At 40.9% G+C, this 26166-nt stretch overlaps 1 protein-coding gene across 1 annotated transcript; it reads right to left on the bottom strand.

Moving 5' to 3' along the window:
* Positions 1–1871: 1871 nt before the first annotated feature.
* LOC308119061 (disintegrin and metalloproteinase domain-containing protein 11-like) lies at positions 1872–25781 on the bottom strand. The gene is made up of 26 exons (XM_080478888.1): positions 25476–25781; positions 25190–25353; positions 22571–22647; positions 22060–22126; positions 15860–15942; positions 14965–15022; positions 13354–13417; positions 12825–12931; positions 11466–11540; positions 11290–11361; positions 9647–9813; positions 9422–9506; positions 8365–8455; positions 8058–8109; positions 7418–7517; positions 7146–7217; positions 6788–6880; positions 6367–6447; positions 6185–6235; positions 6030–6093; positions 5244–5349; positions 5032–5151; positions 4755–4923; positions 3969–4083; positions 2935–3025; positions 1872–2469 (listed from the first exon to the last, which is right to left on the bottom strand). Exons 1-26 carry the CDS (start codon positions 25678–25680, stop codon positions 2427–2429), a joined length of 2472 nt encoding a protein of 823 aa, XP_080335014.1. The 5' UTR covers positions 25681–25781; the 3' UTR covers positions 1872–2426.
* Positions 25782–26166: the final 385 nt, after the last annotated feature.

The following is a 26166-nucleotide window of genomic DNA, read 5'->3' as shown; positions in this document are numbered from 1 at the left end:
CTCAGGTTGACTGAGCTGCATCATGTCTTGCAGATAAACTATCTAGGTTTATTGGTGACGCTGCAGTATGAGCATAAAAGTTGAATATTGTAATTTTGCAACTGTGAAATCTGCTAAAAGCATGTATAAAAAAAACCCCTCTGCACACACACGTCCTCTGTCTCATTGTGTTTCGGGCAGGAAGGGCCTCCTCTCTCCAGTGTGCTTCCCTTCACACTTTATACAACAGCACCCATGTTCAGCATACTCGGACGCATTCGCTTTGTATACGGATTACATGTAACGTTCGGTGTGCAGATGTGCTGTATTTTCAACTTGGCCGGAGAAAAGTACAATCCACTGAACGTGAGGAATTACATTCAGACGTTCACTTTGCAAAGTGAAGCCACGGTCTGAGAAAGAAAGGCAGCATAGGAGGAGAAATATGGCTGTTTCTGTGGAATGTAAAGGTCGAGCAAGAAATAAATAAATAACCATCAACATTCGATAGCTGCTGATATTCATCGTACACCTCTATAGCAGTGGAAGCCAGACGACTGAGAGGAGGCGGTTGTGCTCTCGGTGAGGATAAATATGCCGACAAGGCTTTTTCTAAAAAGCCCAGGCAGGAGAAGTGTACAGCTCTCTCCCATCATATCACTTAAAGAGGTGAAAGCAGCTGAAGATACCGCTTTCAACAGGAAGTAGGAACAAGGAAAAGTGTGTCAATCCCCGGCAGCCACACAGACCTCTCGCTGCGTGTCTCAGTAGAACAGTTTAGTTTCTCCACTCAGGGAGAACAGATGGCGTTTGTGAGACACGGAAGCCAGAAAAGGAAACACAGGAGGTCCGAGGGCTCCTAACTGGAGGACATCTTTGTTTTTGTCTCGTCAGAGCCGACAGTGGACAGTGTGAGGAAGACAGGGCAGCAGAGAGAGACGGGACTCAGACTCCCGAAGATCTGAAAAGATGGAAGAAATAAAGAGAAGAGAGAGAAAACACACCAACTGATGAGTGCAAGGAATAGAGCAGGATCAATCTGCAGCAGTCGATGGATATCAAAAGATAAAAAGTTTAAATTTTTAAGCAATTATTGACATTTTGTTGAAGATTTAAAGGGACACTATGTACCGTTTACGTAATGCCCATTTAGTGCACTAGGTGGCAGTGTTGAGTCCTCAGTCTATGGCAGGGGTTTGCAACCTGCAAACTCTGTCGTGGCTCTCTGAGACTTTTTAGAAAATTCTTTAGAAATAAATACTTTGCTTTCGTTTTCATTTTATGTGCACAACACAGTATTTTTCAAAAATGGTCTAATCTGGCTAAAAACAGCTAAAGAAGAAAAAATGGCTAAAACAGCCGTAATTCCTAAAAAGGATTAAAATATCTAAAAATGGCTAAAATCATTCAAAGGAAAATGCTCAAAATGGTTAAAAAAGCAAACAAAAAAAATAAATTAATAAATAAAATATATCTAAATTATAGCTGTGAAAGGCCCTGAATGCAAGGTTAGTTTTTACTCTGTAAAGAATTTTTCAGATGATTTATCTTCAAGCAATTAATGTTTTGTGGGATTTTTTTATTTATTTTTTTTACTTTTCAGACTCCTGTTTTAGAGTTTTGTTTACATGTTGTTTGCATCAAAAAGCTTTAGCTCTTGTCTTGTGCCATTTCCTGTGTTGAACCAGACTACACACCAGGGACTCATCACACCACCATGTGGTAAAAAGTGGCATTACAAAGTCTTTTAGCTTCTGGACAGCACGCTGAATCTGACACATTCTTTTTATTGCTCAATTATTTAAATATTTGGAACAGGCAACAATCAATAATGTAATGTTTGTGCAGCCGGACAATAAAAACCATAGCAAATAAACCAAAAACTAAACGTTACAGGAAAATTTCACCTTTTATTACTGAATTATTTGTGAAACGAGCAATACAAATTCAACACAGCAGCTCTGTACTAACAAATGGCAGCAAACTTATTAAAAAGCATGCGGAACAAATATAAACTAACCAAACTAGCAGATAAATTGTTCAATTTAGGTTTTCTCAAATTGTTTATAAGTGGAAGCAAATTAAGGCAAACTATTATGATGCAGTCATATTTAAGATATTATTGAATAATGTGGAATTGTTTGCTGCAATATGCTTCTCACATGCAAACAAATAAAAAATGAGTGACAACTAAAACATCAGTCTTAAGGACTGTCTACACAGCAACCATTTCAAGTGAAAACGCAAAAGTATTGTTGCTTTGTGTGTCTGTTTACACGACAACTGTGCTCCAAGACACTGAAAATTAAACTTTTTGGGAAATGGCTCCTAAGGCGAAACACAAAAAAAGTTGCGTTTTCACTTGAAACGTTGTGCAAACGAGGCCTAAAGATGTCGGGGAGAGAACAAAGGCAGGATTCTTTATAAAACAACATGGCTTGACGGGATCAGGATGGAAAAGCTGGATCGTACCTTCCTTTTCGGATGTTTCTGGATCGGCAGCAGGGCGGGAAAGGAGAGGAAGTAGAAAACACATTGTGAGAATTGATTTTTTTAATTTGTGTTAAAGGCATCATGAGGAAATGAATGTTTCAGTAAAGCAAAGCCACTGGGAAACAGGCAAAAATCAAGCGTCTGCTGAGGATTCTTGGGATGGAAACGCCGCCTGACCTGAACAACTGAATGTTTGACATGGAGCTGCAGAGTCTTGAGCAACTGCAGTGAAAACTCTCTTTTCATTTTCAGGCAGCAAGCAGGGGATCAGGCAGCAAGCAGGGGATCAGGCAGAAAGCAGGGGATCAGGCAGCAAGCAGGGAATCAGGCAGAAAGCAGGGGATCAGGCAGCAAGCAGGGAATCAGGCAGGGGAGCAGCGAGCGGCAGGCAGGCAGGAGGGTGAGCTGACAGAGGGACAAGGCAGGTGCACACACAGACCGACGCATGCCAAGAGATCTTACTTAAACCCCCAGCCAGTTCCCCCCAGGATGATCGCTGCCACCAGAATCGCACCAGCGACCGACCCGATAATGATATTGGTGCCGCTGGGACCTGTGGGAGTGGATCAGTCAGCCAGTGAGGAGGATCATAGCGAGTAGGACTGGTGACAACAAAGATTAATGTTTGAGTTTGTTTTCAATGAAACCGTGAGTCACTTCAAGTCACTCCGGAAACTGTGTGGCCGATATTTCCTCCAGTTCTCATCACTTTACGCTGCAGTAGCGATTTTTTATTTATTTTATTAGTTAAAAGGATTTTTCTTGCATAAAAAGCTACAAACTTGGAACGTCCCAACCACACCTTTTTCAGACTTGAGTATCGGCCAATACCGATACTTTGCCGATCTGATACTTGCTATATTGCAAATATACTTTTAGTATATTATAGTAGCAACTAAGTTGTCTCAAGCTAAAACTCACAAAAAAGTTATTGTATTTCTATCTATCTATCTATCTATCTATCTATCTATCTATCTATCTATCTATCTATCTATCTATCTATCTATCTATCTATCTATAAAACTTTATATATATTTGTATATATTTTTTATATTCAAAAATGTTTACACGTATAATTTTTATTAAAATAAATAAATACATAAACTAGCAAGATGATTGATATGATTGATGGAATTTACTGGAAAACAAACAAACAAACAAAACATTTTTTATATATACGTATATATATATATATTTTTTATATATATATATAGAAAATTTTATTATTATTTTTTTTTGTTTTTTTAATTAAAGAAACTAAAATAAACTAGGAGGATGATTGATGGAATTTACCGATCCTCTACTGCAAACCACTGCTGGATTCACTGTGAATTAACATTTTGGCGCAGATGGCTTTAAAAAATATTAAACTTTTTAAAAATGTATTTCAATATGAAAACGTAGTAAATGCATGTTTCCATCACTGTAATAACAATATAAACAATAATAATAATGACCCAAACCAGACCATGCAGTTTTTTCTGCCCTGTTACTACCTCTCTGTTTCTCCAGGCCGTCGGCGGGCGTCGGGGTGGGGATGGGGTCGAACACACTGCAGTCCTTCCCGGTGAAGTCTGGGTCACAGATACACTTCACTTCGTTACTGCAAGTCTGCAAAACATGGTTAAAAAAAACACACAAGAAGCCAAGATAAAGACTTTCCAAAGCTTCATAAACTAAAGGAATTATAAAAACAAGTAAAAAAATAAATAAAAGTGAATTGGAGGCGACTATCATAATGACAATAGATTTTGATCCTAATAAAATAAAACCATGATGTTGAGTTGGAGGAATTGTGGGAAAATATGCAATGTTATTTAGGGAGACAATTGTAAACTGTGTTGGGCAGGTTATTTGGGTGAATTAAATATTTTTTGTTGTTGCATTCTTTGGACACATGGATTGCAGTTAGAGGGCATAGGTCAGGGGAACAGACAAATACACAATGTATTATAGAAAACTGGTTATTTTCATCATTGCTTAAATATAAATAAACCTTCAACTCAACTACAAGGAAGCTGACTGGAGATTCTGTTTTTTGGGTCTGTGTTGGTTCATTCCATACTGCAGCTGTGCAGTAATGACAATAACACTGGAACTCTGAAGAACATTACAATTACTGCAGTCACCCAAATAGAACATGTTTTTAAATGTGCGCAAAAGGAAAATAGGGAGAACATTTGGAAATGAGTTACACTTGAAGTCCGCTGCACACATATTGTGGATACTAAGATTGTTGCTTGGGTGTTTGTGTACTCTCGCTAGGCAGACACACAGCTCACCCCATGGTGGGAGCAGATGCGTGAGGACGAGGAGCCCGGGCAGGTGCTGAGGTTGAAGGTGATGACGGGGAGGCAGCGCCGCTCCAAACACATCATGTTTGGCCCGCACGGCGTCCCGTCCTCCACGTAGCCCAGGTCCAAGCCGTCATCCAGCACCGCATGGCCACCTCTGAAAGGTTGCATGACATCACGCTCAGTCCTTCATCATTCGATGCAGCCTCCTGTAGCTTTTGTTCCTACTAGTCCATGTTCAAACCTTGAAAACAAGCCGCCTCACCTGCAGTCCAGGTACCTGTTCTGGTGGTGGATGGTGAGGCTGGTGAGCTTCCCCTGCAGCTCGCCAAACCTCGGCCGCGCCGTCAGGTTGGTGCAAAGCAGCAAACCACACAGAACATCCCTGGTGGGAGAAAACGGTGGAAGGTATGAAGCTTAAAAGTCCCTCTGGGACTTAAGAGTTGATCTATAATAAGTTTGACGTGAGTTACTCACTGTTTGTTGCACGGCAGCCATCCCTGACCGCGGGGGTCTTGACCGCAGTTCCCTTTCTCCGTGCCTTCTGAGTTCAGCTTCTCGTAGCAAAATCTGTCCGCCGAATCTGAGAAGAGACAACTTTCGCTTGTGTCACTTGATCTAAGTATTTATTTACGAACAGCGCTACCCTTTAGCATTGCTTGTTGCTGCTAATAACAGATGTTAAAAAAAAAAGAGCTAATCAGAAATCAAACCCTATATAGTGTCATCGGGGGTTTAGCCAATCACAATCAAGGTAGGCCCTCCCTTTGACTCCTCCCACAATTAGGCAACTCTGCTCTGGCACATGGCACCACGAGAGAAAGTACTTCCTCCTCTTCCCAAGATGGGCATGTGTGGGCGGAGCCAGTCCAGCTCACACAGACACAGCAGATTCTGAATGCAGCTCCTATGATCCAATATTCAAATTGAGGAAAATCAAGGAAAAACTAGATTTGGGGCAATAAACTTGGAATACAATGTTTTTGGATGAGAAAAGCTGGATAATATGACCCCTTTAAGTTCAAATGAAGTCACATTAGGTGTTGCTGAAGGTGTCATCCAGCAAACAGGAGTTAAGAGAAGTAATAACATAAGATGACTGCAGCACTCCGACGGTTTTCGTGTTTAAAAACAGCAGCAAGTAACAAGCATTCAGAAACTTTACTTACTCTAACTATGTTAGCATTTTGCTTTTTTCCCCCAAAACTGGACAATTCATGCAAGATGACAAAAGAAAAACATCCTCGTTCAACTGAAACCTACCGTAGCCCCAAAGAGTCCTGCACTGTCCATCTCTGGTCTTACAGCGTCCCCCATAACAGCGACCCTGACAGGGAGATAAGAGAACATCGTGATGAAGGCAGTGACTTTTACTGATTATATTCAAGGTAAAAAAAAACACAAATGATAAGCGTCACCTGGCCAGCTTCACATATGTAGCCGTCCAGTTTGTGGACATTATGAGGACACTGCAAGAAGAAGAAGTTTCAATTAGAAAAAAAAAAAAAAAAATATATATATATATATATATATATATATATATATATATATATATATATATATATATAAAAGCTCCACTGTGTGGCAGGTCTTTCTCCACCTGGCTGGAGTCTCCTGTGCAGGTCTCAGCAATGTCACAGTCGTTCACCGCATCTCGGCACTTCACCCCTCGCAGCTCGTACTGGAGGAGAGGAGATGACCACGGGGCAGAGAGGGAAGGTAGGACATTTAAAAAGAGAGACAGAGTCACACGAAATATCTAAATAACCTGCCAATATTAACACAGTTAATTGGAAGTGAAATAAAAGACACTGACGTCTAAAGTCCAAAGAACTGCAACCGAGTGAGAGGATACGAAACGAAGAAAAATATAAATTGTTTCTGTTTATGAGGGAACTGAACCCTAACTGGACCTCCAGAGAGCAGCCGGCCGCCTTGCAGGGTCATACATGCTGATTACGGTATAGAGGCACTGTGGGTGCACGCAGTTTCCGTTAACGAAAACGCCGAGACAATCTCACCTTGCAGTCCCTGCAGCAGAGGCCATTGCTGCACATTGCATTGTGGGTCAAAGTGCACTTCTTGCAGCAGTTGGCGCCGCTCTGAGCACACTCCTACGGACCAGAGAGGGTTCACAAGACACCTGAACACAATTCTGCTTCGAATCTGCACGTCAGGCAAAAGTCTTTGAAAGTGTCTGGTTGCCAGTATTAGAAGAAAAATGGTTTGAAACACAAAATCATTTGGTATCTGACTGCATTGCATAGATTTAACCTGTGTGCTGGCCGTCCCAGCCAGGCTTATTGACTAATGCATGTACTGTGTGTGCAGATGTGAGGCGAATTATAAGATATTATTATATTGTCTGAACTTTCTCACCATCAGTGAGCCACAGTCACATTCCTCTCCCACCTCCACGTATCCATTGCCACACTCAGAAGGGTCCAACAGCTAGAGGATGGGAAAAAAATGCATATTAAAGGGTTTTAATTATTCAAACATTAACAAAAAAATATAACTTTTTAGTGCTAATGACAGGTGATTAAAAATTTTTTTTTTTTATATATTTCTGGAAACCTCAGGGTAACGCTGTGTGTATTTAATTTTAAATAAACGTCACTAATGTGATTAAATAACCAACCATCTCTCACCTTTGTGGGCTTGTTGAAAAGGCAGCTGCCTCCCCCCTGTTGAAGAAAACGCAGGTACTCGTCTATACTACAGCGAGAGAACTTCCTGGCCAGGTGGTAGCTGATGGATTCAGACAAAAACAAACAAAGAAAACGGGAATCAATAACTGTTTATATCGTCGTTTCAAATTCTTCTATAATGCAGAAAACCAGACATGTTGAACACAAGCCTCAACAACAAACAAACAAACAAACAAACAAACCATGATACTAATCATCAATATATTTGTGCTATTTTGTGACATATTACCAGCTTCAAAAATGACTTTTAGTAAGTGGGGCTTATAAATAAATAAATAAATAAATAAATAAATAAATAAATAAATAAATAAATAAATAAATAAATAAATAAATAAATAACACATTAGGTCTGTGCAATGATTGAAAATTTTATACGTGATTAATCACAGGAAACATGCAATTAATCTCGATCAACCACATTATGTGCAAAATCCATTAATGGCTTTAAATTACTGTATTGCGAAGTTTCACTATACATCTGGTCTGCAACCACATACTGCATATCGAGTGCAAACATGTCCAATAAAGGATATGAGAAAGTAAAGACGTATGTAATCGTAGCAGTAAAGTGAGGTCGTACCCAGTGTCCTCCATGATGCAGCCGAGCCACGGGTCCGGACACCTGCAGTCTCCTGCTCAAACACGAAACATTCCAACACACAAGGGAGATTCTGATGTAATGACGTCCCACGTTCCAGTCGACTGAGCACAGGAAATTACTTCACAAGAGACGAGTTCATCAAAAAGCCAAACATATTAGTAGTTGGAGCAAATATTCACAGCAGATAAGTTTGACATTTTGTAATGACTTTTTTTTTTTCCCCCTCTGTCAAATTCTCTCATTCAAATTCCCATTATAGATAAAGTCCCCTGTGTTTTAGTTTTACCTGCAGATGTTCGCTCCTTGTTCTTCAGCATGCCGATGTTCTGACCCAGACTCTGGCTCAGTGTGATGGCCATGGGTCCCACGCTGCCAAACTATAGAAACAACACACACTTTCCAGCTAAAATTGACAGTTGCACTGATTTTCAATATGAATTCAATTATGCATGAACTCTAAACCTAAGATTCATGTTTTCACATTATGGGATTTAGTTTAGTTTACCCAGAAAAAGAAAAACAAAACAGGCACACCCCAGGGCTGTGTCCTCAGCCCCACCCGATTCTAGGAGTGTTAAACCTGCGACTCTGGAGCCACATGTGACTCTTTAGCTCCTCTGTAGCGGCTTCAGAATATTCCTTGTAAATAAACATTTTGTTTTCAATTTTGTTTAACTTGGATTCCACACTGACTTTTAAAACAGCAAAATGAGGTAAAACAACTAAAATAGATGGATTGGATAAAATGGAACAAAATTTGGTAAAACCAAAAAAAAAAGAATAGGAAAACTAAAATTATTAAACTTTCTAGTTCTAAACTTTGTAGTATGGCTTTCTGACCGGGAATAGAAAAAAAATAGAGAAAAAAACAGAAACAGAGAAAAATATAGAGAAAGAAAAGAAAAGGAAAAGTAAAAAGTGAAAAAAATGGAAAAAAGAAAAGAAAACAGAAAAAATTTAAAAAAAAAGAAAAAGAATTAGGAAAAAAAGGAGGAAACCCAAATAAATGCGAGTAGAGTTTAAAAAGCAGCTGGAAAAATTGTACCAATGTCACTTCTCGACCATTTTTCTATGTATACTTATTTATTTTAAGATGGTTTCTTCTGAATTTCAGATGATTAAGATGTTGAATTATCAAATCACCAACTCCATCATCAGATCCACGGACGACACCCCTGTTGTTCAGGACTGATTAGAAATAACAACGAGACGGAGAGACGGTTGGTCACTGCACAAAAACACCTTTTAACCTGGACAAATATTTATACCACACCTGAACGTGTATCATGTAAATATATCATGTAATTATGGTTTGATAAGATAATCTGTTATGTGAGTCTCACTTCATTGATTCCTCCTCCTCGGGTGAGCGAACAGATTCCCCCGATGTACGCCGCCTCGCTCCGGCTGCTCATGAACGTCCTACCGCTGCGTAGCGACGGAACAAAACAGGATAAAGCAGAGAAGGAGGGGTGGATGGGAAACAAATATATATATATATTGTTAAAGAAAAGAGGATGAACAGGAATCAGGTGGATGAATGAAGGAGTCCAGACGAGTGAACCGACGAGAAGAGGTGCACGGCGTCGCAGCGCTCCTTGATGCTCTCCTTCCTGTACTTCATGAAGTCACGCAGGGTGAGCAGGGCGTCGTCGCCGATGGACACTTTGTTTTCAGACGACCACGTCTCCATGGCGACCAGGACGATGCGCGTGTTGAGCTGCTCCTTGTATATCTGGACACATCGGAAAGAAAGAAAGATCTCTGAGTATCAGGCAGGTGTGGAGGGTCGACGTGTTTATTGATTTCACCGAGGGCCACATATGGAACAATACACCAACAGCCAGGCCACTCACTCCAGGTGAGGTATAAATATTGCCTCACATGGTTTATCTCCGTGGCAACTGAATATATATTTTTGGTTATTACTATACCATTCTTTATTTTATTTTTTATTTTTTTATTAAGTTTATTTAGGACATGTGGGTACACAACAAAACCAAAACAACTAACTAACTAACTAACTAACTAACTAACTAACTAACTAACTAACTAAATAAATAATTAAAATTATAAATAAATAAATATAATTATAAAATAAATAAATAAATAAATAAATAAATAAATAAATAAATAAATAAATAAATAAAGTAAATATTGAAAAATTGGGCCAGTTGATATTCAATAAACTAAACAACAAATATAGTATGGAGGAAAACATACTTATATAACAGCACATAACTGAACCAATATAAAGACGCATGAAGGGCAAATTTGATTTAGTCTTCAGGAGCCACATATGTTCTCGTTTCATCTGGAGTGGTAAAATATTGCTCTAATAAAATGCTGTAGATTGGACGCCTGTGATTTAGAGCCCGAGCAAGGAAAGCCTGTTTTAGTTATCAGAGAGACAATTTACTCGTTTAAACTTTAATTTTTAAAGTCAAGCAACGTCTTGTTTCATTACAAGCTCTTTATTATAAATAGGGTAGTTACATCAGGCTGCAATATGACGCTTTGGTAGTTTTGTGTATCTTTAGTCCTCAAAGTTTGGGGCTACTAAACATAATAGAACAATGTTTGGATCACAGTTGTTGTTTGCCTATTAACACTTTGATATTTGTCTGTAATAGCGATCGTGAAAGCTACTTACATTTCTTTGAATATTTTCAAAATTTCCATGCAAGTGAGTAATATGATTTGTGCCTGCGTGACACATTTTGTTCACATGTAATCGTTGATGTGTGTGTTTACTGAGAGTTGTGTTAGTGAATGTTTCAGTAGGGTTTTTCTCACTCCGGGTGTTTATTTTGCCCTCAGTGTTGTCTCGTCAGGTGGTGTGTCTTCTGATCTGCATTGAGTTCCCGTTAGCTGTGCAGCCTTGTACTGGCTTGACAAACGTGAGTCTTGCTTTAGGGCCAATAAAAGCCAGTGATCAGAGAAAACTTTCTGGTTAATCGCATCTTTCTCTTTCTGAGGAAGCAACAGGAAATTATTCATTGCTTCATTAAATGTTGACATGTGAAATTCCCCTTTCAGTTTGACCCAAAATTTACAAGTCAGATCTTATTAGAAACAGGAAGTCTTAATTTGGCACAGAAACTGACAGAAACACTCAATATATATATATTGAGTGTTTCTGTCAGTTTATATATATAAAAGGTCAAATCACATGTTTGCACCACATTTCTGATCAAATAAACGTGCTCACTAAATCCGCCATGTTCACCACCGATTTGGCAAAAATCTTCGTCTGAGTGGTTGACCTGCGTAGCTGGACAAACTGGCAGAGAGAGAGAGAGAGAGAGAGAAAAAGTGTTACTACCTCAAACATTCTGCAATTATACAGATGGAAAACAGTTTTAAAGTTGTCGGTTTCACACCAACCAGTTCATAATCGTTGACGACCATCAGCTCGATGTACTTGGTCTCCGTCTGGACGGTGCGCTGACCTCGCCGCACCTATAGGGGGCGAGAGAAACACATTGAACTCGCTGTCATATTAACCTTCTCACAGGACAAACACACACACACACTGGCAGACCCAGCAGGAGAAACTATTATTCACACACACACACACACACACACACACACACACACACACACACACACACACACACACACACACACACACACACACACACACACACACACACACACACACACACACACACACACACACACACTTGCTGATGCTGGTGAAACTCTAGTCTTTGCCCTTGAAAGAGCAACACAACCTGGCAAACAACAATTGCTCCTTCATGAGGCGGAATATTACTCAGCAATCGAAAACATGTAATCTATTACTTTATCTGATTACTGTTGGTGTCTAACAGGAGGGAACGTATGTTTGAAAACCCCTCAGCATTAAGTTTGTGGCTTAGAAATATGAATTTATCTTTATTTTTTAGTTTTAACTGAACAGCTGTTCTGTTCCACACTTCACTCACTGAGATCTCGGGCTCCGCTGCTGCAGATGTGCACCGCGGCCGTAATAAATAAGAAAAAACATCAAGTGAAGACTGAAAGGTTTGTGCTGAAATGCCAACATCAGCATCAACAACCTCATCCAGACAATAACTAAAGCAGCTCGCTACCTGAGCATTAACACCTGAGCTTCAGCCTCTGCTCTGGCTGCCTGCGTGTCAAAGGATCTGACTCCTTTGAAAGTCTTTAATGGTCTCGGGCTTAAATACAACTGAGATTAACTTGTAGAATCTGAACCATCCAGACCCCTGAGGTCCTCAGGAAGAGGTTCAATCAGTGTTTCAGAGTCAGAGGAAACAAGGTGAAGCAGCTTTTAGTTCCTACCTCCTCGCCTGTGGAACAAACTTCCTGCTGACACACACACACACACACACACACACACACACACACACACACACACACACACACACACACACGCACACACACACACACACACACACGTCTTTCAAATCAGGACTTAAAACATAATTATTTGCCAAGGCTTTCCAATAAACAATAGATTTTTTCTTATTTCAATTCCTATATCTTAATAAAGCTTTCACTTTATCAAATCTCCCTTTTGTGCCTTTCTTAATCACCTTTTTTGAAAATGCATTTCCTTTATTTCTCAGAACGGCGTGTGTGTGTGTGTGTGTGTGTGTGTGTGTGTGTGTGTGTGTGTGTGTGTGTGTGTGTGTGTGTGTGTGTGTGTGTGTGTGTGTGTGTGTGTGTGTGTGTGTGTGTGTGTGTGTGTGTGTGTGCAGCCTAGTTGAAACTGACTTGTCTTTTCGAGCGTCTCAGGCCTCTGGAAACATGCGTCTCTCCTTTAGACCCGCCGTCTCCGTCCTTCAGCTCATTGTCTCCTTCTGTCTCCGCCTCCGAGCATCCTGCAACACACACACACACACAAAGCCACTAGTCGTCGGCCCAGGGATGGATGTAACTGTGTATTTTAGTCCACTGATCTGCAGGAGAGATCGATATCACGCAGGACGAGGAAGAGGGGAGAGGAGGAAGAAGGGAGAGACTAACGGGACAAGAGAGGAGAGGAGGAAGAAGGGAGAGACTAACGGGACAAGAGAGGAGAGTTCGGGGTGAAGAGGAGTAACTGAGTAACAGGACGGAGAGGAGGAGAAGCGAGTTCGGAGTGTGGGAGACAAACAGGAGACATTGAGCAAGGGCGAGGAGGACAGACAGATTTCTGTGGTGGTTGTTGACTCCTGTAGGTTGTTTATAATCCATGAAGACAAAATGATTCTGTTTATCAGTCATAAATGTATTGATATTAAAGTGAAGAGACTCTCTTTACCTGGACAAGGACGAGGGAAGAGATCAATGTTTGACATCTGATACACGATGTGGTCATTCTGCACCTGAAGGATATTAGAAAAAAAAAAAACAAAGACGAGAGAGAGAGAGAGAGAGAGAGAGAGAGAGAGAGAGAGAGAGAGCAAACTAATGGATTGTTGCTAAGCACAGGTCAAGTACAAGCTTTATGCAGCATTTATAACATTTCCTATTGATCTCTATCTGCACTTCTGTTGATTTCAAAAGGAACTTTTGACATAAAGAAAGATTTTTAAAAACATTTCTAAAGTGGCAAAACCTATCTGAGTTTGGTCATCTCTGATCTCTACATCCTTTAAATACCTGGAGGGGTGCGTACCCAGCAGGGTGACATGAGGAGTTTTACAGATGTGATTCGTGAAATAAGACAAAACACTCAATTGTTTCTTTGGATTAGAAAAAGTGCCGCAATCTTTTTTGAACTCACGGTTTCTGCATTTATCATATTCCTCAGAACATGTGCGAACAAAGTTTTATTAACTTTATATCGGAAAGATTTGCACTTCAATAACATGCTATGATGATTACATGATGGAGAATTACACCTTAAATTAAACCTTCAGCTGAGGCCAGGTGAGTCTGACGTTGACCAAAGTGGAATTCTGTGGACATGCTGATTTATCGACGCCAAACAAAGCTCTGCAACAGAGACGACATCCAGTAGGAAAAAAAAATAGAGAATGGACCAAATTATTGAAACGACCCGTGTGATGAAATGTTGTCCTCTGAGGTAGAGACGGGCCACCGGGAGGAAAGTGCTCTGATGCATAATTAATCGGCGGCGCGGCCATCATAATAGCAGTAACACTGCGGGACACGGTGGAACACTTGAGCTGGGAATAAATACTTTATGAAAATGACCCATCTGAGATAAAGAGTGGAGGACAGAGACAGAGAGAGAGAGAGAGAGAGAGAGAGAGAGAGAGAGAGAGAGAGAGAGAGAGAGAGAGAGAGAGGGAGTTTGAAGATGAGCTGAGAGGATATTGATCCATCTTTCCAGTCTATGTAATTGAGCTCTACTTCCATTACTGTGGGCTCTAATGGAGAAACAAAAGCTGTTTCTTCTTCTCGTATATATTGTTTTAATACAAATTTGAATATATATATATATATATATATATATATATATATATATATATATATATATATATATATATATATATATATATATATAAATTAAAAAAATAGTTTTTTTATTTATTTTTTATTTTTAAAATTTAATTTATAATTTTTTTTCATTTCTTTTTTTCCATTTATTTGCATTTTCTTCCTCCATGATGTGACTCTCTAGTAGTGTTTCAGCAGTGGTGGATTGAGTATCAACTCAATAGCGTCCATCCCATCCAGAAAGGCGTAGATAGAATCACACCGTCTGGACTGACGCTAAGTCATCGAGACCAAAAAAAAAAGAGAGAGGGAAAGTGAGGCGGCGGCGGCGGCGGCAGCTTCCTGGAGAATTTACCGTGCGTTTAAAGAGACAGCGCCTTACTACCTTTTGGTTCCAAGCCAAGGAAACAGATATGTCTGTGTTTACTACCAAAACAACTAGTAAATACTGCATCAGTAGACTCACCGCTCCGCCGCCGACAGGCTCGATCATATATGAGAAGTTCCCGTCTGAAAACATCCCACTGAAAGAAGGAAAATGACATGAAGTACAAGCCTAACTTGCATTAATACTGCATGAAGGTGTTTTTTTTATCATCAGAGTTAGAGAAACGGTAAAAAAAACAAAAAAACAATTGTGAGCACAAAGTCATAAGAGAGACAGTTATGATAGTTGCAGACTATATATGAGGACTTCACATCAGTTCAACAGGCAGACAATCAAGAATGTTAAAGCCACGATCCTCTACGACGTGCTGACTTCCAGTTTTTGCCTCAGGTTTGCCACTAATTCGCCCCTGAAGCCATTTCCCCTCAGAACTCGGGACAGACTTGGAGGAATCAGACCTAATTTGCCCTTCTTACAGAAGGCAGGACATTAAAATATACACAGACGGCCCTTTAACGATATTGAATTGTATAGCTTATTTCAGTATTTTTTACTATTCAATTGAATCAACTGATGTTGTGTCAGCACACTGCGTCATCGCTCCATGAATGCCACATGTTCCATGTGTTATTATTTGTGCAACAGATTGAAACTTGGGACACAAATATATTGAACTGAACTTTACAGATAGTTCAAATGAGAAATCTTCATGATACGGAACCCAACAACTGGTACAAGTAACATTCGATAATGTAAAAAAAACAAAATGAAAAAGCAGTAATAGCATTGTTAAATAGTTTGTGTTATCCTATAACCTCGTGGAGCACTGACATTGCTTTTCGGATTAAATGTTTATTCTTATCAATGCAGACAGTATAACATGTTGTGAGATAAAGGCTGTGCAATGTGATTCAAGCTCTTCGAACCCTCCCAATCAATAAAACTGTTAAAACGTCCCGTTTCAAAGACTCACAGTAGGCCTTTGCAGGTGGACAGAGCTGCCCAGGAGCCCGGCAGCCCCCTCAGCCTCCCATGGTAGAAGCAGTGCTCCCCCCCCTGAAAGCACAAGGAAAAAAAAAGTGAATTGATAACCATTTGCATGAGTGTGTGTTGCGGTGCAGGAAGAGATGTCAAATTGGAAGAAGCTTTTACACTTCCTGCTCGACTGTAGAAAGCTTTCATAGCAGCAGCGACTGGATTTAATGTATTATTAATTAAGCCGCATTATGTAATAACACTGCATTTTGTAATAATCTGCTGCATTTTGCAATAGAATTCTTGAACGCATTATGTAATAAACTTTGAGGAAGAGTTGAGAAGATGTATAAAATGACCCCTATTAGAAAATAAAAGCACATTTAACAGTAATCCTGATCATCCGAACTGATTCACCATATAACACAGACTACAGTGCGCCCCTGGTGGTCAAATGAATGCATTTCAGTTACTGTCATAATTTGGACTCTCTTGTACATTTGACACCCCTGCTCTAGACCGCTGCTGCAAACTAAATAAATTAATCAGTTTTCTTCTCTGTCATAAAGACAAACTGCTCCCGCCGCCAGATGTCTCTCCAAATAAGCCTCTTGACTGCCTCTTTTATAAACCGACTGTGTTTGTGTGGCACAGTATCGGTTGATACTTTGGCTCGGCGGCCGAGAGGTGTTACCTGTACTCCCAGATACCGTCACCTAATTATTCATAATCTCCTAGAAGGCTCCAGGTGGATGTTAGAATCTAGTGTTTCTACACTGCCTCTCAAAGTACAGAAATGATCCGATTACACCAATCGAAAAGCAGCCCTGTGGCTGTCAGTCCAAGACAACCTGCCCGTCTGGAGACGTGTGAGCTGTGATGAGTCCCCGGGTGGAAAACGGCCGGCGATATAGAATTACACTCGGTCTAAGTATTTTTAATAGCCAAGCAGGGCTCAGTGGAGTGGACCAGAGAGATTACGGCCTGGATTCTGTGTAGAGCTGCTTGGCAATGTGTGTGTGTGTGTGTGTGTGTGTGTGTGTGTGTGTGTGTGTGTGTGTGTGTGTGTGTGTGTGTGTGTGTGTGTGTGTGTGTGTGTGTGTGTGTGTGTGTGTGTGTGTGTGTGTGTGTGTGACAGCGAGAGAGACTGTTTCAGGTGTTTGTAATGAAGCCCAATAAGTCATGTCTGCCACCCGAGCCGGCCGTCGTCCCACTCAGCCGACCGACCAAAAAGAAAGGAGGCGACTTGTCCTTCATGGTTGGTCGACCTTTAGTCCGAGCTTCACATTAACTCAGACGTCCTGTCAGCTCCAAAATGAGCTCGTGAAAACACAATGCTCTCCACTCACAGCACTGTATGATGACATGAAATGTACTTTCAGGCACAAAACAAGGGTGCTTTAAATATGACGGCTAAACTCTGAGGGGGGGATTAAATCCCAACAAACTCCTGTAAATTAAACAATTAACCACGGCTGCCTGACCGGTATGGCGTCACCATCCAGCCTCGTGTCAGCCACAGCCATTCAAACACTTTAACTGTAGATCGGAGGAACATTCTAAATGTACTAATCACAAAAATCTCAGTTGTGACAAGAGAAACCTTGAGTGCAGAATAATTGGGGCATTGTGTCAAAATAAATGTTAAGTATAAACAGAAGTCAATTGTACTTTTTTTTATATATATATACATTTTTCTTTTAAATCATTCCACAATTCTTAGACACTAAAACTTACTTCATTGAGATTCAGCCGCACTGAAATGTGTCTTTTATATTTAACCATGTTGATAATTCAAGTAATTAGTTTAAATATGTTCCGCAACTTGTTTCAAACGTATGGGGGGGGGGGGTTAAGAGGGTAATGGAAGACTGGAAAGAGTTTAAGTAGAACATGTTGCTTGGCCTAAACTAATATTCTCAGTTTCAACAATATTTCTTAATAAATAAATTAAATAATGTATTTATTTATTTATTTATTTATTTATTAATTACATTTATTTATTAAGAAAGAATATATATAATATTCTTTATTAATAAAAAATTAACAAACAAATTTTCTTTAAATAAATAAATAAATAATCTGAAAAAGAAATTTGTAAAGGTTTGTTTTGGTGGCTTTCAGTCAGTTATATGAAGAAACCCTCAGATCGCCCGCTCATCTCATTGATCAGTTTGGGGCCAGAGAATCCACCAAGAACCGTTTTCTAGAAATCAGTCCTGGTATTCGGCTGCAGCAGCAGCGTTCATTCTGGTTGGTTGAGGAGTGGAAAAGACTTCCATCCTTCATGTTGCAGAGCGAGGCAACCCGCAGCACTTAGTGCAGGCCACCGTATTAAATAAATAAATGCTCGGATTACAAAGGCTAAATGGAGGAAATCAAATTGCCTGACACAGCAGACATACAACGACTATGAGATGAGCTTTTTGGAGATGGATGCACTTTCGCTCGACGGCCACTCACTCGTGCAAATAGACGGACAAGAGACTGTATCAATGGTGAAATATCACGAGCTCTGCGGGGACGGCGACACGTAAGCAGGACACTGCATTAGGAAAGGGTATGAATGGACTGACGGGGGGTAAACAGACATGTGCTACACTAACAAGAAGATTAAATCCGACATTATCAGCTGTAACAGAATTAGAAAAGCAGGCGTTTGCTCGAAGTCTGGACTGTTGACGCGAGCAGAGAAAGGCAATGATATAATGGAAATAATGTAAAGTGAAAGACAGATGAGGTCCAAAACAATAATTAGGTTATAGTAGTGACAGTTGGTCATTAAGACTTTTAGGGGACGAGAAGACAAATAATTTTAGTGTTGCATTAAAAAGAAAATCATTAAATTATTATTTTTTTTAACTCAGAAGTATACAGCACTAGACCTGGAATAACAAAGCTGATTGTTTTCCCTCCAATATATCATCCAAGCACTGACAAACTATAAACCGGCTCCTATCAGTTCCAGGCTGTCCCTGCCCCTAATTCAATTACTACTTCAGCTTCCGTACGTCAATGAGATTCACCTCCAATGAGACAGTCACCAGCTCAGCGGAATGGCGTATACCTATTGGGACCCATAAAAAAGTGACACACAAGGGCAGGAGGAATTTATCAGCATGCTAATAAAAGTAAGTAAATCAATATGTGTGTGTGTGTGTGTGTGTGTGTGTGTGTGTGTGTGTGTGTGTGTGTGTGTGTGTGTGTGTGTGTGTGTGTGTGTGTGTGTGTGTGCACTGCAGACAGGGAAAGGAGGCATTCTATGAATTCTCCCAATAGATTCATTTTGGTTGTTTGTGGACTGATCTGCCGGCGTACGAGCTGTTTCGGGTCACGATAGAATAGAATAGAATAGAATAGAATAGAATAGAATAGAATGATTCTAAAAACTGAAAAAATAAAACAGACGTAAGATCATTAGAAATATAGAGGCAAGAAAAACATGCATAGATAAACAAAAAAGTTAAATTGAGCAGCTACAGGTCATGAAAGTACCACAGGAGTCAACACATCTCAGCTGAAGTGGACGATTATTATTTATTATTATTTATTATATAATTGATCCTCAGATGGAGGATGTTTCATAGGAAAGCTATTAACTTTTGATTTCTGAGACTTATCAGAAAAAAGAATTATACAAGCCTCAATATACTTTTGTTTTTGTCAGATTTTAACTCTAATCTGTCCATTAAAAACATTTACCTTGATTATTACATAATGAATTAGCGTGTGTGTGTCCTCTGTTTAACATTAAAGATGCTGCGCTGAAATCACCATGATCCTCGATTTGACTGCCACATAAAAACTATAAACCTGCCTCGTTATACTAAATAAATTTTATCTAACATCCAAACATCGACCATCAAGGAGTGCATTGCACATCTGCTGCCAGAGGTTTGGGAATAGAAGTCTGTCGGATTGGGTTCAGCCTTTTCTGGAAACGGAAATGATATGAATTCCCGTCACGACACAACAAAGTGGACCCACGCTGGGCTCCTGCTGGCTGCTGGTTACCACGGCAACCGTCTACCGATTGGTCAGGTGGTTCGTCGGCAGAGAAAAGGAGAGTGAAGTGGAGAGAGAGAGAGGAAGAGGGGACAGGGACTGAGATAGAGCAGAGGCTACAGGCAGACGGGAGTCGTCCCACTGGATCATTATTAAAGGGCATTTTGCTCAAATGTATAATTCATGACAGGGAGGACAGTGGAACCCTCAGTGTCGACTGCGTCTGAGAGTCAGCCAAGTCCAATAAACATTCACAATAGTCACAAAACATATTTGAAGTTTCCTTCAAAGTTTGATTGAGAGGCAACATAAACAAGGTGCACAGGTATCGACCCACTGTGAATAAACAGATAGAAACTCAGTCCAACTAACAGAAAGAGTTGAAAAAGTGCTTTTGGTTGAATGTGAATAATTCTCAGTTTGTGTTTGATACGAAACAGCAAATTAAAAATAACAGTTTGTTTTCAGTTCAGCATGGTGGAGGAACCATCATGCTGTTGGGCTGCTTTGCCGCCTCTGGTACCGGAGGACTTGAAATGATGAAATCCAAGAATTAACAAGATTTTTTTAGTTAAATTTCTGAGGCAGTGTAAGAAAGCCTAAGCAAATCTTCAAGAGTTTGAAGAAATTACAAAAGAAAAGTGGGAGAAATTACAAGCTGAGAAGTTCAGGAAGCAGCTTTTTCTGTTACAATCAATTAGATAGAAAAGGACTTTTCTCTTCGTATCCCCCGTGAAGCCGATAACTGAGTTCTGGAAAGTGACTGAAGGGGAACTGTCCAGCTTTTGTTAGAGAAAGTATCATAACTCAGGATAAAGGTACAATACTTTGTACTTTCCCTTTTAATCACGTGTCTGTCAGGCGTTTAGGGATGGCGCAGGCTCTACTGTTACTCCGGTGTAATAGAATCCATGTTACTCCCGGGAGGTTTCCCCTGTCTCTATTTGATACCTGACGAATTGCTAAGTCAAATATCGACTCAATAAGATGTTGTACACGTTTGTTTTTGGGACTGTGACAGAACAACATGCAAAGCTAGACTTTAATAGACAGAAACACCTCGATCATTTAGTTCTGGGAAAATATTGATAAAATGCTTTGATTCAACGAAGTCCGCCTGGTTTGTCGTCTCCAGTGGAGTTTAACTGGTTCAGTCCCGTTCTAGCGTGTTACTGCTCTTCTTCTTCTTCTTCCAGGCCCGTGGGCTTTTTTTCCAATTGTATTTTATAATAGCAAATGAAAAGTAACAGCGTTAAACAAGACTTATACATACAGAGGTCATTAAAGCATAATGTATATTATTGCAGGAACTTAACAAACTAAGTTTCCCCACTACCCAATCCCCAGATTCCACTTGCACCTTGAGGGAAGTGACCCACCCACTAAAAACTAAACTTAAAGCTAAATCAAAAAAAATAATATATATGTATATATATATAATTATTATTATTATTATTATTTATTTATTTTTGAATTATTATTATTATTATAATACATTAAATAAATAAATATATGAAATCAAAATTTTATTAAATAAAAAAATTAAATAGAATAGAATAAAAATACAAATAAAATAATGATCATACTAAATATGTTAATAGATAAATAATATAAAACTAGAAAAATAATAAAAGAAATAGAGATGAAATAAAATAGAAATGAATGAATAGATAGGATGGGGGACTAATCAGGGAGTGTTGAAAGAAGATAAAGGCCCATGTAAGTTTTTTGTTATGCAGAACTTAAGTTATAAGACAACGCCATGTTTTTTCAGACCGATTTTCAGGGTCTTATTTTAAAACTGATTTTTTTTTTAACTGACTTCTCTTGAATTTTTAAGACTTTATCTTAAATTTTGTTATTTGTATTCAATAAATTAAAGAATGATGATTTGTTATAGCTGCTTCCTTGTTTGCATGTTTGATTTGCTACAGGTTTTATTCTGGAAGCTCCTCCAGGGTTTTACCCCGTTGACCGGTCCGCACTGGACTTCTGACACAAGCTTGTTTACCTAACCTCTCAGTCACCACTTCCTCCCGATAAGTCCACACAGGGCCAAAGTGTAAATCACAACATTTTGCATCCAAGAAAACTGCTTTAGGGAAGATCCTGTGACGTCTGGACAAAGCTGACAGGCGATTTTCCAGATACAGTGAACCATGATTCTGTTATTTTGATAAAATACCAATTTACCGTCTTCTGTGAAAGCCGTCCATCCTCCTGAAAGTGACGCTCCACATAATCAGTCGACAGCAGATTGCTGCGAACATACAAAAAAGAAGATTCATCATTAGAATAATCAGTTTCAATCCTCAATTGAATACCAACATATGACGGTGAAATCTGTAGCGTGATGACTGCTGCATGTCACTGTGGTCGTCGTTCCAGCGGGGGTTTTTTTTAATAGAAGTTTAAACAGCATCAAACACGGCGACTCGCAGCAGCGTCACCAACCAAACAGCTCTGACTCATCGAAACACACAAGATGTAAAGAATAATTTATTCAAAGTGGTTTGAAAGCTGATGAAAGACATTTCATGAATGCAGTCCATTAGATGAAAATGACAGGAAATGGTTGGAGGACAGTCGGAGATTTGCCTGCAGCCAGAACGAACTGTGTAACCAGGACAAACAGGACGTTCAGTTTGAGGTACGATCGTCGCATGCTGTAAACAAAATACTGCCTGTAGTGTTTTGTACGTACTGGTTGAGCTCCAGGTCGAGGATGAAGGATCTGCCAAATGCCTGGACCAGGAAGCTGCTCTGAGTCAGATGGACGGGCTAGAAAAACCAGAAGGAAGCATGAGAAACAGTGAAAACAAAGACTAATTTAAGTCTTGAAGAGCGGCGGCGTGACCTTTCAGAGTCAAGGTCACGCATTTGTTTTAGTGCTGCATTCTATGTCACGGCGTATAAATCAGGAAGAAGATATCCCGAGATGTGCAACCGGGGATCAAAACCTCCCCGCCAAGATGAGAAAACCAAGCATGCAATCACCAAATCAAGGTACAGCTTGAAGGTAAAACGCGCCGCCTCCGTCTAACCTTGCTCCAAGGTGAGGCCGCCATCGTCACGAGCCGGAGCGCCGTGGCGACTCCCGTCAGTACTCACTGGCCAGATCTCATTGGCATTAGCCCGCACTCTCTCTGCAAACCACTTAGTACCAACCTGAACCTCCGCTGAGCAATACAGAGGCCACAGTGGAGTTGGTGAGCGGCGGCGAGGAGCTCAGAGCTGCTGGATCATCCTTTGTGTTTTTAACGATATAATCCTGATATTTCAGCTGAGATTCAGGTCACAGTGACACCGGGTCTCACAGATTGACGAGACAATTAAAGGTAAATATTCTCCACCGATTGGTGGATGGCGGGACTTTATATGAGCTGGTGTTACGGAGGAAATCGTCATCCACCACCATCGGAGGAAAACACAGTCAAAACATATTAAAGAGGTTTGTTGAAAAAAAACTTGCCTGAACAGAAGAAAAATGAACTAAAGGTATAATAAACCTAATTGAATTAACAGAACTAACAACTCATTGGTTGATCGGTTTTAACCATTTATCATACAAGTGACCATATTCATGTTTTCTTTGAAATTAATGATAAATTGAAGAAAACACAAGAATATAGTTTAAAGGAATGTGCTGAGCATTGATATACGTGTTATTTATATAAGACTCTCACTTTTTCAAAGTCTTTTTTTTTTTTAATCCAAGAAACAAAAGCAATTTTGAAAATAGACTCTGGTGTGAAAATAAAGGAAAAACAAGATTTAAAAAACATTTGCTGAGGGACAATTTAGTGAAAGCTTCGCGGAGCCACGACTAAAAGAACAAAGAGCCACACGTGGCTGCAGAGCCGCAGGTTAAAGACCCTGGCATAGAAACTGAAGCTCAAACTGCTGCAGAAGTTAATGTTGGTTCTGATCAGGAAGCGTCACAATACACAGTGTGACGACCTGAGTTACAGAAAAAAGGGGGAAACGAGACATAAATAGTCATGTTATGGCTGATCTGTGTATTTCTGATTGGTATGAGAACAACTGAGGGTCAGAGTTTTTTTTTTCAAAAAAAGGCTCTTTTGAATGAACGCCAGCACATCCCAGCTGTCTCTTTGTCTTTAACACACATCAATTAAACTAACAAGCAAGTGTTTGAGCTGCTTGACGAAACCGGAGAATCTGGAGAAAACTGAACCCGTACACACTTCCACCGTAAATTCAGGTTTCAATGAGCAGTCAAAAAGCATCACTCAGTTTTTAAACCCTCCTGACCCAAGCTCACATCCGCAGACGCCTCCGGGCCCGGCCAGCAGCCGAGAGGTCGCCGAGGTCGGCACAAGGTCAGAACCGAGTCGTATCCACTGACCGGCCGGCTCCTGACTGACAGCGTTCATGGTGAAGGTCACAGGAGAGGGCGGAGAGAGGCGTGAAATAGAATCTAACAGGGCGGAGTGGAGCAAGAAGGTGAAGCAGGGGTGGGATTCTTTTTGACACCACGAGGACAATGTGGGCTGTCACTGTGTGACAGACGCCTCCGTGAAGTTAGTTCAAGAGAAAGCTGCTTGAAGATTCCTGTGTTTTCCTATTTGAGCCAAAAAGTCCAAGTTATGAGATTCGTTTTTATCCTCTCCAAGTAGTAAGACCCTTTAGAATTCCAATGAAGTGAAATGAGGAGTAGATGACAAGTGGAAGAATAATCAACATTTCTGGACACGTAACGCAATTATTCTGCTTTCAAACAGGGATTGAATTCCTCCTCAGAATCTCTCCTTTTCTATCCTCCAACACCAACCGGAACAGCAGGAAGTCTCCTCCTCTGAGTCTGGTTCTGCAGATTTCCCCTCCTCAGAGTCTGGTTCTGCAGATTTCTCCTCCTCTGAATCTGGTTCTGCAGGTTCCTCCTCTGAGTCTGGTTCTACAGATTTCTCCTCCTCTGAGTCTGGTTCTGCAGGTTCCTCCTCTGAATCTGGTTCTACAGATTTCTCCTCCTCTGAGTCTGGTTCTACAGATTTCTCCTCCTCTGAGTCTGGTTCTGCAGGTTTCTTCCAGTTAAAAGTGACTTTTTTCTTTCCACCGTCTCCTCTGCTTGCTCATGTGATTGTTGAGTGTTTCTCTGTAAAAGTGCCTTGAAACGACTGCGTTCCGTTTATAAATAGAATATTATTGCATTCATACGAGTGCTATGGCTCATCGATTCAGAACAACAATATTCCACTTCATCTGATGCGTTTCGGAGTTGGAGGATTTCTTTTGAGAGGCAGAAGAAGTGACATTTAACGCAGGTTTTATATTCAGCATGCAAAGAGAGGAAGACAGTCACCTGGCTTTCGGGCGGGTGGTTGCTGACCCGGGTGTCCAGGCGGCCGTGCAGCAGCTCCTCCTCGGTGTGGATCTGCTGCAGGAGCCTCCGGGGCTGGACCCGCTCCTCCTCGAGGGGCAGCTCTCCCTCCGGGGTCCACCACCGCCTCGGACCCACGGTGGACACTGGAGGAGCAAGATGCATGTGAGAAACTGGACTCAACAGCTGGCTGAGCTCCGGCCGGGAGGCTGCGGGCATCGCGGAGGGTTTACCTGCCTGCGATGTGTTTTGGACCGGAGAGTCTCACCTGTGTCTGCGCACCGAGCGCAAACTGCGGCGAACAGCAGGCATCTCACCGCCAGCATGGTGCTCACATAGTCCCGGAGAGCCCCCCGGTTCAGATGGAGTGACAGGATGGAGGAGGAGGAGGAGGAGGAGGAAGAGGAGGAGGAAGAGGAGGGTCGTTGTTGACAGTGAACACAAACACAACAGCTGGTTGCCTTAAGGCGCATTTCTCGCGGTCCTCTCAAACGCAGCCCGGCGGGGGCTCAACCTCTCGGCGAGGGAGACATGGAGTGTGTCGCTGTCACCGGGAAAACACACACTCATACTCACACATACACACACACTCACATATAGATATTAGAGATGGACTCCAAAGAGAGAGAGCGAGAGAGAGAGTGAGAGAGCGGGACCACGTGGGGTCGGACCGGCCCTCCCAAGCGCCCCGAGCGGTGCTGATTTCATTTCACGAGAGGCGACATCAGACAGGAGATCACACGAGACGACTCGCACATCATTACATCTGTTTAACCCTCTAGATCAGGGCTGTCAAACAAAAGGTCCGCGGTTCAAAACCGGCCGCAAAGACGCTGCAGTCCGACCAAACCACCAAGCCAAACTGTTTTTATATATATAAATACAAATTTCTTAGCAGACACAAGTTGAGATGTCAGTGATGCAAACTAGGATTCAGCCCGAACGTCTGAAGTGAGCCA

Source organism: Lipophrys pholis (assembly GCF_963383615.2).
Source record: "Lipophrys pholis genome assembly, chromosome: 1".
In the NCBI taxonomy this organism is placed as follows: domain Eukaryota; kingdom Metazoa; phylum Chordata; class Actinopteri; order Blenniiformes; family Blenniidae; genus Lipophrys; species Lipophrys pholis.
The sequence above is the reverse complement of the archived record's forward strand: the minus strand, read 5'-3'. Positions and strand labels throughout refer to the sequence as shown.

Bases quoted from the DNA above. Each gene is read 5' to 3' on its own strand.
- LOC308119061 (XM_080478888.1), bottom strand. From the start codon at position 25,680: ATGCGCCTTAAGGCAACCAGCTGTTGTGTTTGTGTTCACTGTCAACAA. The intron at 7,218-7,417 runs GTGAGAGATGGT...CCCATCCTCTAG, and splicing joins TTTTCAACAAGCCCACAAAG to CTGTTGGACCCTTCTGAGTG. The intron at 6,094-6,184 runs GTGACGCTTATC...TCTCCCTGTCAG, and splicing joins ACATATGTGAAGCTGGCCAG to GGTCGCTGTTATGGGGGACG.